Source organism: Nomascus leucogenys, chromosome 2, assembly GCF_006542625.1.
Source record: "Nomascus leucogenys isolate Asia chromosome 2, Asia_NLE_v1, whole genome shotgun sequence".
Taxonomy (NCBI): domain Eukaryota; kingdom Metazoa; phylum Chordata; class Mammalia; order Primates; family Hylobatidae; genus Nomascus; species Nomascus leucogenys.
In genome coordinates, this window is record NC_044382.1 from 81,749,585 (window position 1) to 81,762,892 (window position 13,308).

At 46.0% G+C, this 13,308-nt stretch overlaps 1 protein-coding gene across 1 annotated transcript in view; it reads left to right on the plus strand.

The window, feature by feature from the left end:
• Positions 1 to 11,473, plus strand: part of GGA2 (golgi associated, gamma adaptin ear containing, ARF binding protein 2) — a 45,844-nt gene extending 34,371 nt beyond the window's left edge. The window contains exons 14-17 of the mRNA XM_030799732.1: positions 2,682 to 2,839; positions 7,330 to 7,499; positions 8,508 to 8,618; positions 9,791 to 11,473. Coding sequence (XP_030655592.1) covers positions 2,682 to 2,839; positions 7,330 to 7,499; positions 8,508 to 8,618; positions 9,791 to 9,901 — 550 coding nt within the window. The 3' untranslated portion in view covers positions 9,902 to 11,473. The remainder of the gene's footprint in view (positions 1 to 2,681; positions 2,840 to 7,329; positions 7,500 to 8,507; positions 8,619 to 9,790) is intronic.
• Positions 11,474 to 13,308: the final 1,835 nt, after the last annotated feature.

Below are 13,308 nucleotides of genomic sequence, written 5' to 3' on the forward strand. Positions count from 1 at the left end.
GCTCTGTCGCCCTGGGTGGAGTGCAGTGGCGCGATCTCAGCTCACTGCAACCTCTGCCTCCCAGGTTCAAGCAATTCTTTTGCCTTAGCCTCCTGAGTAGCTGGAATTACAGGCGTGTGCCACCACACCCAGTTAATTTTTTTTTGTATTTTTTTTTAGTAGAGATGGGGTTTCACTGGTTAGCCAGGATGGTCTCGATCTCTTGACCTCATGATCCACCTGCCTCGGCCTCCCAAAGTGCTGGGATTACAGGCATGAGCCACTGCACTCAGCCAAAAGGCATGTCTTATGTGGCGGCAGACGAGAGGATGAGAGCCAAACAAAAAAGGGTTTCCCTTATAAAACCGTCAGATCTCATGAGACTTACTACCATGAGAACAGTATGGGGAAACTGCACCCATGATTCACTTATCTCCTACTGGGTCCCTGCTACAACATGTGGGAATTGTGGGTGCCACAATTCAAGATGAGATTTGGGTGGGGACACAGCCAAACCATATCATACCTGCAATCCCAGCACTTTGGGAGGCCAAGGCAGGTGGATCGCTTGAGCCCTGGAGTTCAAGACCAGCCTGGGAGATATGGCAAAACCCCATCTCTACTAAAAATACAAAAATTAGCCAGGTGTGGTAGGTCATACCTATAGTCCCAGCTGCTCAGGAGGCTGAGGTGGGAGGATCACATGAGCCCGCAAAGTCGAGGCTGCAGTGAGCCATTACCATGCCACTGCATTCCAGCCTGGGCAACAGAGTGAGACCCTGTCTCAAAAAAAGTTTAATATGCTGCTTCCCTTTTCTCATTTTACTTCTTTTCTTAAGTCGTACGAAAATACCTGCTTTGGCCAAGACAACTGAAAGGAGGTTTATTTAAGGACTAGCAGTAGTAGAACATGAGGTTTTTGCCGTTTGTTTTTGTTTTCCCTTCTAATAACCATATAATTAAAATTAAGCAAAATTTGATCCATGGAGAAATACACAACAAAGTGCAAAGTGCCACTCCCTAAAAACAAGGTTGAATGTTCCTTCTTTGCTTTTTTTCTATACATGTAGTGGTACATTCCTGTGTCTTGTTACACAAACAGATTTTAATTTATAAACTGCACTCCAGCATGACCTTTTCATATTGTATCTGTGATGCATTTCATATCAGTTTCTATTAATATGCCTCAATCTTCTTAATAGCTACATTACAATTTATTGCATGCATGTATTTGATCATTTCCCTTTTGTGGACATTTACATAATTTCCAGTTTGGAGGTGCTTGGGGCAGTGCCTTATAGTATAGATCCCTGAAGGGAGAGGTTTTCTAAGGTGTGAATGTAACAACATTTTCACAGATCCTGTCCCTTTGCCTCTGGAAAAGTGCAGCTTACCTTCACCCAAACAGCCTGAAAGTGCCCATGTTCCTGATAGAAACCACCAGGCTCTGGCAGAAGTGGGATGTCCTGGGAGTTCATTCCCATTTGCCACCTAGAAGTCATTTCTTGCAGTCTTCTTTTTTTCAGCCACTCAGGCAGGGTGGGTTATTTCTCCTCTCAGGACTTTAGTTTTCTAAAATGTTTTCAGTTTGTGTCCCAAATGGACAAAATCATGGAGTGGATAGTAGCTGGTGTAATTTGTGTATCATCTGCCCAGCTCAAGTCCCTCTGTGATCACACCTGGGAAACAACCTGACTGAGCTACTTCTTGTCAGGGACTGCCCTACAGGTACAGCATGATCAACCTTCATAACAAAGGCTCTAGGTTGTTGGGTTCTTATTATGTGTGGACGTTTTAAGTGCTTTTCTTTTTTTTTTTTTTTTCTGAGACAGAGTCTCACTCTGTTGTCCAGGCTGGAGTGCAGTAGTGTGATCTCGGCTCACCACAACCTCCGCCTCCCAGGCTCTAGCCATTCTCCTGCCTCAGCCTCCTGAGTAGCTGGGATTACAAGCATGCGCCACCACCGCCTGGCTAATTTTTTATTTTTTATTTTTTTTAATTTTTGTATTTTTAGTAGAGACGGGGTTTCACCATGTCAGCCAGGCTGGTCTTGAACTCCTGACCTCAAATGATCCACCTGCCTCGGCCTCCCAAAGTGCTGGGATTACAGGCGTGAGCCACCGTGCCCAGCCTCTAAGTGCTTTTCATACATTGTCTCATTTGATTCTTGTAACAGCCCTAGGAGTTAAATTACTTCTGTTATTCCCATTTAACAGATGAGGAAGCTGAGGTATGAGTTCGATTACTTGACAAAAGTCATATAACATCTGGCGCATTAGCTCACGCCTGTAATTCCAGCACTTTGGGAGGCCGAGGCGGGCGGATCACCTGAGGTCAAGAGTTTGAGACCAGCGCGGCCAACATGGTGAAACCCTGTCTCTAATAAAAATACAAAAATTAGTCGGGTGTGGTGGCAGGTGCCTGTAATCCCAGCTACTCGGGAGGCTGAGTCAGGAGAATCGCTTGAGCCTGGGAGGCAGAGGTTTCAGGGAGCTGAGACTGTTCATCTGCACTCCAGCCTAGGCAACAGAGCGAGAGACTGTATCAAAAAAAAAAAAGGCATATGACATCTAACTCTGTGTGTGTGTGTGTGTGTGTGTGTGTGTGTGTAATTTTTTCCTTATTCTTTAATAAGCCTAACCCAAATTCCAGGAAATTGCTACAATTTTTGCTAGTCTTTGATATTTTTTATTTCTTTATAGGAATTATGTTTCACAGAAAAGTGTCCCCAAGGAAGTGCCACCAGGTACTAAGTCCTCTCCAGGTTGGTCCTGGGAGGCTGGCCCGTTGGCTCCTTCCCCATCTTCACAGAATACACCTCTGGCTCAAGTGTTTGTCCCTTTGGAGTCTGTTAAGCCCAGTAAGTACAATTTCACTCCCCACTTTTTTTTTTTTCCTGGGAATCTATTAGACTCCCAGCTTTTTCCACTCCAGTTTGGTAGAGGTGGCCCTTAAATTTGGTTGATAAATGGGAGAGATTTTGCATGAGGGCAGAAAGTAAGAGGTTGTGGCCAGGTATGGTGACTCACGCCTGTAATCCCAGCACTTTGGGAGGCTGAGGTGGGAGGATCACTTGAGGCCAGGAGTTTGAGACCAGCCTGGGCAACATAGCCTTGTCTCTATTTTGGGGGGAAGAAAAAAATTGGGAGGGCGATGCAGGTGATCACTTGAGGCCAGGAGTTCGAGACCAGCCTGGCCAACATAACGAAGCCCTGTCTCTACAAAAAATACAAACATTAGCTGGGCGTGGTGGTGCATGCCTGTAGTCCCAGCTACTTGGGAGGCTGAGGCAGGAGAATTGCTTGAACCCAGGAGGTGGAGGTTGCAGTGAGCCAAGATCGTGCCACCACACTCTAGCCTGGGTGACAAAGTGTGAGACTCCGTCTCCAAAAAAAAAAAAAGTTTGCTTGTCTTTTAGCTGATTTCTTAGCCTTCCTTAGTATTGACACTGTCAAGGATATGGGCAGGCAGAATTTAATGAAAAGGCTTACTTAGGCACATAATGTTCATTGATTTGGGATTCAAGAAGGGAATGTTTAATGTGGCCTGAAATGACTGGCAAGAGGTAGAATTCAAACAAGTGGATGAATTTGGCTAGTGATCCTCCTTCTCTAGGGATCCTCATTAAAGTAGAAAAGTGGATATTATCTCTGTTAAAAGGGAAGGAAATGGAAGGCTCAGCTAATTAAGGTGCCTACCGTCTCTACACTAGTATGCAGAGCAGGACACAACTCAGGTCGTCTGTTCCAGGGCCTGGGCTCTTTAGCACAGAGCCCTCCTATGGCTCTTTGTGGTGAGGTTAGATTGCAGAGAGCCCTGAAAGCCAGGCAGACAAATTTATAAACAGAGTTGGTAAACAGTGGGAGCTCTTTGCACATTTCTTTATTGATTTTTGATTTAAGAAATAATACATGTTCAATGTTAATTTTCTGAATTCAATAATTGTACTGTAGTTACAATGTTAACATCTGGGGAAGCTACATGAAGGGTATATAGAAATTTTTGTATTAGTTTTGTAACTTTTTATAAGTCTGAAATTATTACAAAGCAAACTTTAAAAAATAAAAAAGTTAAAAACAAAAATCCATGTTCAAAATGTAGAGTTTTATTAAAGATAGAATAGGCCAGACGCAGTGGCTCATGCCTGTAATCCCAGCACTTTGGGAGGCCAAGGCGGGCAGATCACTTGAGGTCAGGAGTTCGAGACCAGCCTGACCAACATGGTGAAACCCTAAAAATATAAAAATTAGCAGGGTGTGGTAGTGTACACCTGTAATCCCAGCTACTCAGGAGCCAGAGCCAGGAGAATCACCTGAACCCAGACGGCAGAAGTTGCAGTGAGCTGAGATTGTGCCACTGTGCTTCAGTCTGAGCAACAGAGAAGACTCTGTCTCAAAAAAAAAAAAAAGGATAGACTAGAAAAGTAAAATCATCTATACCATTACCAGCCAGAGATGGAAATTCTGTTCATGTCTTGATAGATTTTCTTCTTGTCTTATCATGTACATATATATGTACATACAGTTCTTAATAATTTGACACCACAGTGTGTATAGAATGTTTTATACTCTATTTACTGTTACTTTATAAGCCTATACCATTTTTATGCCCTTAGTTCCTTAGTTGTTCTTTAAAAACTTGATTTTTAACGAACTTATATATATATGCACCGTTAAGTAGAGATACTGTAATCTGTTTATTCAGTCATTTTTTTTTTTTTTTTTTTTTTTGAGACAGAGTCTCGCTATCACCCAGGCTGGAGTGCAGCGGCATGATCTCGGCTCACTGCAATCTCCACCTCCTGGGTTCACACCATTCTCTTGCCTCAGCCTCCCGAGTAGCTGGGATACAGGTGCCCACAACCACGCCCAGCTAATTTTTTATATTTTTAGTAGAGACGGGGTTTCACTGTGTTAGCCAGGATGGTCTTGATCTCTTGACCTTGTGATCTGCCCACCTCAGCCTCCCAAAGTGCTGGGATTACAGGCGTGAGCCACCGTGCCTGGCCCTATTCAGTCATTTTTTTAAAATTATTTTATTTTATTTTATTTTTGAGACAAGGTCTGGCCCTATCACCCAGGCTGGAGTGCAGTGGCGCTATCTCAGCTCACTACAACCTCCGTCCTCCAGGTTCAAGCCATCCTCCCACCTTGGCCTCCCAAGTAGCTGGGACTACAGGCATGCGCCACTATGTCCAGCTTATTCAGTCCTTCTCTGAAGGTCAATTTCTTTCTACCTGTTTGCTGTTAAAAACAGGACTACAGGCCGGGTGTGGTGGCTCACGCCTGTAATCCCAGCACGTTGAGAGGCCAAAGTGGGTGGAGCACCTGAGGTCCGGAGTTTGAGACCAACCTGGCCAACATGGTGAAACCCTGTCTCTACTAAAAAATACAGAAAAAATTAGCCAGGTCTGGAAGTGGGCGCCTATAGTCCCAGCTACTTGGGAGGCTGAGGCAAGAGAATCGCTTGAACCTGGGAGGCGGAGGTTGCAGTGAGCTGAGATTGCGCCACTGCACTCCAGCCTGGGTGACACAGCGAGACTCTGTCTAAAACAAAAACAAAAACAAAAAAACACCAGGGCTACAAAGAACATCTTTGGATGCCTTTCTTTCTTTTTTTTTTGGAGACGGAGTCTGGCTCTGTCGCCCAGGCTGGAGTGCAGTGGCTCAATGTCTGCTCACTGCAAGCTCCGCCTCCCGGGTTCACGCCATTTTCCTGCCTCAGCCTCCTGAATAGCTGGGACTACAGGTGCCCGGGATGCCTTTCTTTATACATTCCTTTAGACCTTCCTGATTATTAGGAGATCATAATACCAGTGAAGTGCCACGTGTAGACATTTAAAATTTTGATCTGCATTACCAATTTCCCTTCTGAAAAGGTTGCTTTTCCCCCATACTCTTGCCATCATACCCCACTGATATTTTCAGTCTCTTAAATCTTTGGTAGTTTCATTGTTAAACTATGTTTTAATTTTTTTTTAAATTTTTTGTTTTTTTAGAGATGGGGCCTTGCTCCATCGCCTAGGCGGGAGTGCGGTGGCACAATCATAGCTCACTGCAGCCTCATATTCCTCTCGGGCTCAAGCAATCCTCCTGCCTCAGACTCCCAGGTAGCTAGGATGACAGGCATGCACCACCATACCCAGCAAATTTTTATTGTCTTTTTGGGGGCGGGAGACAGATCTCACTGTATTGCCCAGGCTGGTCTTGAACTCCTGACCTCAAACAGTTTTCCCATCCCAGCCTCCTGAGTAGCTGGGATTACAGGCATGAGATACCATACCCAGCTCTAAGCTATATTTTAGTAATGTATATTTTGATATTAAAGTTTTTTCCCAGCTGATTAACCAGTCTGAGTGCCATTCATTGAGCCAGCCCTGATTTTTGAAGGTTATGTTATGTTACAGTCTCATTTAGATCTGTTCCGCACATTCTGTTTATGTCACTTTACTTGAATTGTAATTTTATCTGAGTATTTGCTATAGCCCTGCCCCCCTTTTTAAATTTATTCGTTAGTCTTACATAGTTTTTCCCCCTCAGATAAACATTAGAGTCACTCCTTAGCTAAATTAAAAGTCTCTTTAGAATTTCCATTGGAATGTTATTAAACTTAGTAATTTGAGGTGATTTGGTATCTACAGTTTTGTGCAATTAAATATAAGGTGGTATATGTGTGTGTGTGAGCATATGTGTGTGTTTGTAGTCATACAAAAGAGACCAGAAGGAAGTAAGTGCTTATTTCTGGGTAGAATTAAGAATGCATTGGCCGGGTGCGGTGGCTCACGTCTGTAATCCCAGCACTTTGAGAGGTCGAGGTGGGCGGAGTTCAAGTGATTTTCGTGCCTCAGCCTCTCAAATGGCTGGGATTACAGGCATGTACCACCATGCCAGGCTAATTTTTTTATTTTTAGTAGAGGTGGAGTTTTGCCATGTTGTCCAGGCTGGTCTTGAACTCTTAACCTCAAGTGATCCACCTGCCTCGGCCTCCTAAAGTGCTGGGATTACAGGCGTGAGCCCCCACACCTGGCTGATAATTCTCTATTTTCTATAGTGTTCATGCATCATGCATGATTTTAATCATGATCATATCTTCCTCAAAAATGTGATTTTTAATAACTGGTGGTGTGTGTATGATGGTTGGATGGTGGGGAGAGGTCAGTTTGGAGGGTCATAGGAGTCCAGCTAGAGTCATGAGGACTTGGATTATGGTAGTGCAGAGGAATTCAGTCCTGGACATTTTCTGCATGGAGAAGCAACAGCATCTGGGGATAACATGTACATCTCTTTCCAGCCTGGCTGTCCGGGGGGTTTGTAGTGGTGTTAACCCTTTTGCTCGCGCCCTCTCTACCAGGCAGCCTGCCGCCTCTCATTGTGTATGACCGGAATGGATTCAGAATTCTGCTCCACTTCTCCCAGACGGGAGCCCCTGGGCACCCAGAGGTACAGGTGCTGCTTTTGACCATGATGAGCACGGCTCCCCAGCCTGTCTGGGATATCATGTTTCAAGTGGCTGTGCCAAAGGTGAGTCATCTGTTGCGGATTTCTCAGTAATGGCTGTCGGTTTTTAGTGCCAAGTTCTTTGCTGGGACTTATCTGTCAAGTGTCAGGGAAAGAATCTTCACTCAAACTAACTGAAGATGAAGTGGGAATCTAATGGCTTACCTGACTGGGGATTCCTGAATATCTGGCTTCAGATATGAGTGGATCCAGATAGGTTCTTAAACGATGCCTTAAGAATCTGTCTGTATCTCTTGACTCTGCTTTTCTTTGGCACCATTCTGACAGTTTCTCCACAAACAGGAAAGTGGCTACCCACAGCTCCAGGGTTTCATGGTCCTTAACCCTCTTTATCTCAGAAACTCTCACCAGGCATGAAGCATGTATATTGATTACCCAGGAAAGGGCTCTGATTGGGCTTGTTAGTGTTGCTACCATACCTTGGACTAGGAACTTGTGTCCTGGTATATGAGACACTTGGCCAATGTGAGATAACATATCCACCCCTTTTCAAGGGAAGTGGGGCCCTACTGATTAACAGGCACCCCACAGTCACAGGGGAAGGGGGCCTGTCCTGAAAGGAAAAGATTCAAGACAGACAAAAATATGACCTGCAGTCTCTACTTCTTATGGTAGTCTTGTGGGCAATGTTCTGCTACTACCTCTGTTTTATAAGTTAACCCAAGGCTCAGAAAGTAAATATTTTACTCAAGGTCACAGAGCCAGTGAGAAGCAGAGTTAGAATTCAACCCAAGATGTGCCCTGGCTGTTGATACTGCCTCTCAGATGCCGGTTATTGACCACACAACTCCCGATCCATTCTGTGTGTGGAAGGAAAGACCTCTTAGATCCTTTTATCAATTAGTGGGAGTCTGTCTGCTTGGGCTCCCATAGGTGCCTCGGGGTACCATGTCTAAGAGGGCCATTTCCTCTTGGAGGAGTGTTGGGGAGGTCCAGCTCCCCCTCACCTGATCTCCATCCTGGAAGCTGTGGTTAGGAATGAGTTACATGTTGGTTTTCTTCCCCCGATAGTCAATGAGAGTGAAGCTGCAGCCGGCATCCAGCTCCAAGCTTCCTGCATTCAGTCCTTTGATGCCTCCAGCTGTGATATCTCAGATGCTGCTGCTTGACAATCCACACAAAGTATGTTCCAGTGTCTGTGGTAGCAGGGAGATGGGTGCCCCTGAACTGTAAGGGGAGGTAACTTTGTGGGTAGAGAGAGGCACATTGAGGCCTTGCTCTAAAGTCTCTGGTTTGCCGGGCACAGTGGTTCACCCCTGTAATCCCAGCACTTTGGGAGGCTGAGGCAGGTGGACCGCCTGAGGTCAGGAGTTTGAGACCAGCCTGGCCAACATGGTGAAACCCCATCTCTACTAAAAATACAAAAATTACCTGGGTGTAGGGGCACGTGCCTTTAGTCCTAGCTACTCAGGAGGCTGAGGCAGGAGAATTGCTTGAACCCAGGAGGTGGAGGTTGCAGTGAGCCAAGATCGCGCTACTGCACTGCAGCCTGGTCAACAGAGCAAGACTCCATCTCAAAAAAAAATAAAGTCGGCCAGGTGCAGTGGCTCACGCCTGTAATCCCAGCACTTTGGGAGGCTGAGGCGGATGGCTTACAAGGTCAAGAGATCAAGACCATGCTGGCCAACATGGTGAAACCCCATCTCTACTGAAGATACAAAAATTAGCTGGGCATGGTGGCGTGCGCCTGTAGTCTCAGCTACTCGGGAGGCTGAGGCAGGAGAATTGCTTGAACCTAGGAGGCGGAGGTTGCAGTGAGCCAAGATCGAACCACTGCACTCCAGCCTGGTGACAGAGCGAGACTCCATCAGATAGAAGGACAGACACAGACAGACAGACAGATAGATAGATGAGAGGGAGGGAGGGAGGGAAAGAGAAAGAAAAGAGAAAGACAGTCAGTCTCTGGTTTGGTTGGGTGTTAGGGGTATATGTGAAGTATCCCTCGCTGGAGTCTGTCTTTGGGGCTCACTGAAGGAAGATCAGATGGATTGTCATAGCTGGGGACCAAGGGAGGGACACATGAACTCTCCCTAATCCTCTGGAGTCCTCTGAAAGGACAAGGCCTGTCTTCCTTAGCTGGTCTCTGAATTGCAGCCCATCTCAGGATTTCAGGACTGCAGAAGCATCAAAGGGTTCCCAGGATATGTGCTTGTTTCCCCTTGTTTGTAGTCCCAAAGAGAGTATCCCAGGTATTTTGTATGAGAATTGTTTGAAGCACTCACTTGAGTTAACATTGACCCCTGTTCCTGGGTTGCTCTCCACTGATTTAACATCTTCTGTCTCTTCTGTCCCAGGAACCTATCCGCTTACGGTACAAGCTGACATTCAACCAAGGTGGACAGCCTTTCAGCGAAGTAGGAGAAGTGAAAGACTTTCCAGACCTGGCTGTCTTGGGCGCAGCCTAACTTTTCACAAGATGGACCCTTCATTTCAAGCTTAGGCTGGCGTTACTTTTGCTGTCTAGTCAGGACTAATCACGGTGTTTCAGTGCAGAGTGCCAAGAGTCCTATCCTGACATCAGGCTCTGGGTGTTAACCTCTGACTTATTCTGCAGATGGTGTGTGTGTGTGTGTGTGTGTGTGTGTGTGTGTGGTGTGTGTGCAGATGGTGTGTGTGTGTGTGTGTGTGTGTTCGGAGAGAGGGTGGTAGCACAGGGCTTGGGGTATCGGCAGTGTGGGAAATGCGAAGCATTTCTCATCATCATCATCTCTGCTACAGTCATGTTTCTGCATGTCAGCGAGCGACACTGTCCCTGCCTCAGGTTGGAGGTTTTATCAGCCAAAGTGTTTTTTTCATGTATTGTTCGTTCCATTCATCCACTCTGTGCCTTGTCAGCCTTTGAAAGTCTTGGTTGCTCCCAGGCTGCTGTTCTCAGGGACCTTAAAAGGGACCTGGTTAGTCTTGGGGCAGAGAGTATCTACTTGGGCACTCTCTTCCAAGAAAGACCTTGTCTCCATTTTCATTAGACAATGCTTCTTGTGTGTGTTCTGGAAAATCTTCTAAATGGAATGCTTGTTGCACTGTTCACAGGCGAGTGGCTGCCATGAGACCTGAGGACCACACTTGGGGGACCAATCATGTCCTTCACCACTGTGCCTTAGAATCGCCCCTGGACAGACCTCCTGGGCAGAGGGGAAAGCAGCTCCCAGGCCTTACTCAGGCCTCAGGTCCATGGGTTGGGCAGCCAGTCTGGGCCCTTCTCAGGATCCTCATCTCCATCCTCATCCTCTTCCTTCACAGCATTTACTCGGAGCTCTTTGTGACACACCATGTCAGTCATGGTGAATCGGCCAACAGGCAGCCCTTGCCAGTTGACGTCACAGTCTAAGATGGGAAACTGTGGTACAGATAGACGTGAAGAGAGCTTAGCAGTGATTGAGGTGGTGACTAAATATACAGTCATTGAATAAATACCATGTAGCAAATGTGCTTTGTGGAGTGTTGAGTAAGTGGAAAATGGAAAGCCAGTTGCATTTAGAGATGATAGGCCTAAAGGGAACTGTCTTCTGTGGAGAAGTAAAGGAAACTTCATGAAGGATGTAGAAGCTTAACTGCCTCAGTGAAGAGAGAACCTGAAGATCTGAGGCAAGCTGGACAGGAGAGGTGGATATTTGTTGATGGAAAAATTCAAGTTTATAATCAGTTCCCACTTAGCACCTGCTGTGTGCTAGGAACTTGAATGTGTATGTTTGACAAGTCCTGCTTGGCCTGATCGGTGGGGAGAAGGAACCTGAGCCTGGCTGAGATGGCCAGGCAGAGGGCTTTGAAGTCCAAGCAGCTGAACTGGCTGGGTGGGTTTCTACCTCCAAAACTGCAAGGCTTGTTTGGAGCTCTTAATTACAATATCTGATATTTTTACAGTCTGATCTTTTGACTTCTACATATAGTGGAAATCTGCCAACACTAATTGGTGGAGATGGGAACTGTAAAAGATCAAGTATGCTAATTTTAAGCAAATGTAAAAACTCATAAAACAGATAAACAGTGGGGTGATTTCATTTGCCAAAATGCACATAAGACGAATTTTAATCTAAAAGTACTTTCTTGCTTGTGTTCTGTGTGGCTTTTTTTTTTTTTTTTTTTTTGAGGCCAAATCTCACTCTGTCATTCAGGCTGGAGTGCGGTGGTATAATCTCAGCTCACTGCAATCTCTGCCTACCAGGTTCAAGCGATTCTCATGCCTCAGCCTCCCGAGTATCTGGGACTAGAGGTGTGAGCCAGCATGCCCAGCTAATTTTTGTATTTTTAGTAGAGACGAGATTTCACTATGTTGGCCAGGCTGGTCTCGAACTCCTGACCTCAGGTGATCTGCCTGCCTCGGCCTCCCAGAGTGCTGGGATTACAGGTGTGAGCCACCGCACCCGGCCTCTGTGTAGCTTTTATAGGCTCTGTTGCTGTTGCATAGTGTTGAAGAGGTACCCATTATAATGACAGCATCGCCCTCTGAAGGGTTTTGGTCAAAATGGGTGAATGAGACTTACACATAAAGACAGGCTTCCTCCCCTGTAGTTAAGAGGTGAACTCACACGTGTGTACCTGAACATTCTTGCTTTTGAGAAGACAGACTCCCAATGGTACTACTATGCTTAGGTGTTGGACAGGATAGGGGTAGGAGGAGAGGAGGCAGGCTGCTGTCCTGAAAGTGGCTGTGGTTTATGGCATCACTCCCTTCTAATCAGCAAGTCTAGTGGCCACTTACCGCCCAGCTCCTACCTCTTCATTCACTGAACAAGTAGTTATTGGCTGTGCGCAGTGGCTCACGCCTATAATCCCAGCATTTTGGGAGGCTGAGTGGGATGACCACTTGAGCCCAGGATTTCAAGTCCAGCCTGGGTTACATAGTGAGACCTTGTCTCTGTTTTTTTAAAAACTAGTTGTTGACCAGCTACCCTGAGCCAGGCACCACCCTGAAAGAGCTTCTGTTCCTCTGGGGAGAAGCAAATTCATGATGTGTGTACTGGAGATCTGGCACTCATGGCTAGTGCTTTCCAGTATCTTGAACTCTTCGGGGGTCCTGTTGACCCCTATTTCGTGACCTACCTCCATGACTGCCCTTTTTCCTCTGTCTCTTAAGTGTGGTGGTTTTCCAGAGTCCAATCCTCAGGACTTTCCCGTCCACACAGAGGCCTGGTAGCCAGGCGGCTCTAAACCATTAGATGGATTGTAGACCTCTCTCAAGCTGCCACCTCCTTGCTGTCCCCAGATCGTATTTCAGTCTGTCAGGGGTTATCTGTATCTGTAGGTTCCACTGTTGCTTCAGTCTCAGTTACTTAGAATGGAACCCAGAGTCCTGCCCCTTTCCACCTACATGCTCTTACTTGAAAGCACCTGAGACTTATTGGGTCCCTGATTCCTGCTTCGTTTGTATCTGCGGAGTAGTTGCATGTCATTTGGCCTGTTGTCTAAATAATCCCACATCATGTCCTCCCTGCACTTACATTGCCACTGCTCTGATTTGGGCTTTTTTTTTTTTTTTTTTTTTTTTTTTTTGGCGGGGGGAGGGGGACAATGCATCTATCCCAATTCTGAGTACCAGCTCTGGTTCTTGCCACTACCAGAGTTCCCTAGCAAATCTGAGGATCTGACCGGGTGAAAAATTCTGAATGGCTTCCTGGTGCATAACTTTATGGGATCAAGTTCAAGTTGCACACTGGCACTCAGTGCCCTTCTGGTATCATCTGACCAGACCAGGGCCTGCTTCATCACACCACAATAAAGTCCTTTCAAGCCCTAATAATGCCATGTTTTGTCCTAACCTTTTGCTGCAGTTAATTACTCTTCCTATTATCTTCCATGAACTTAAGACTGGGCA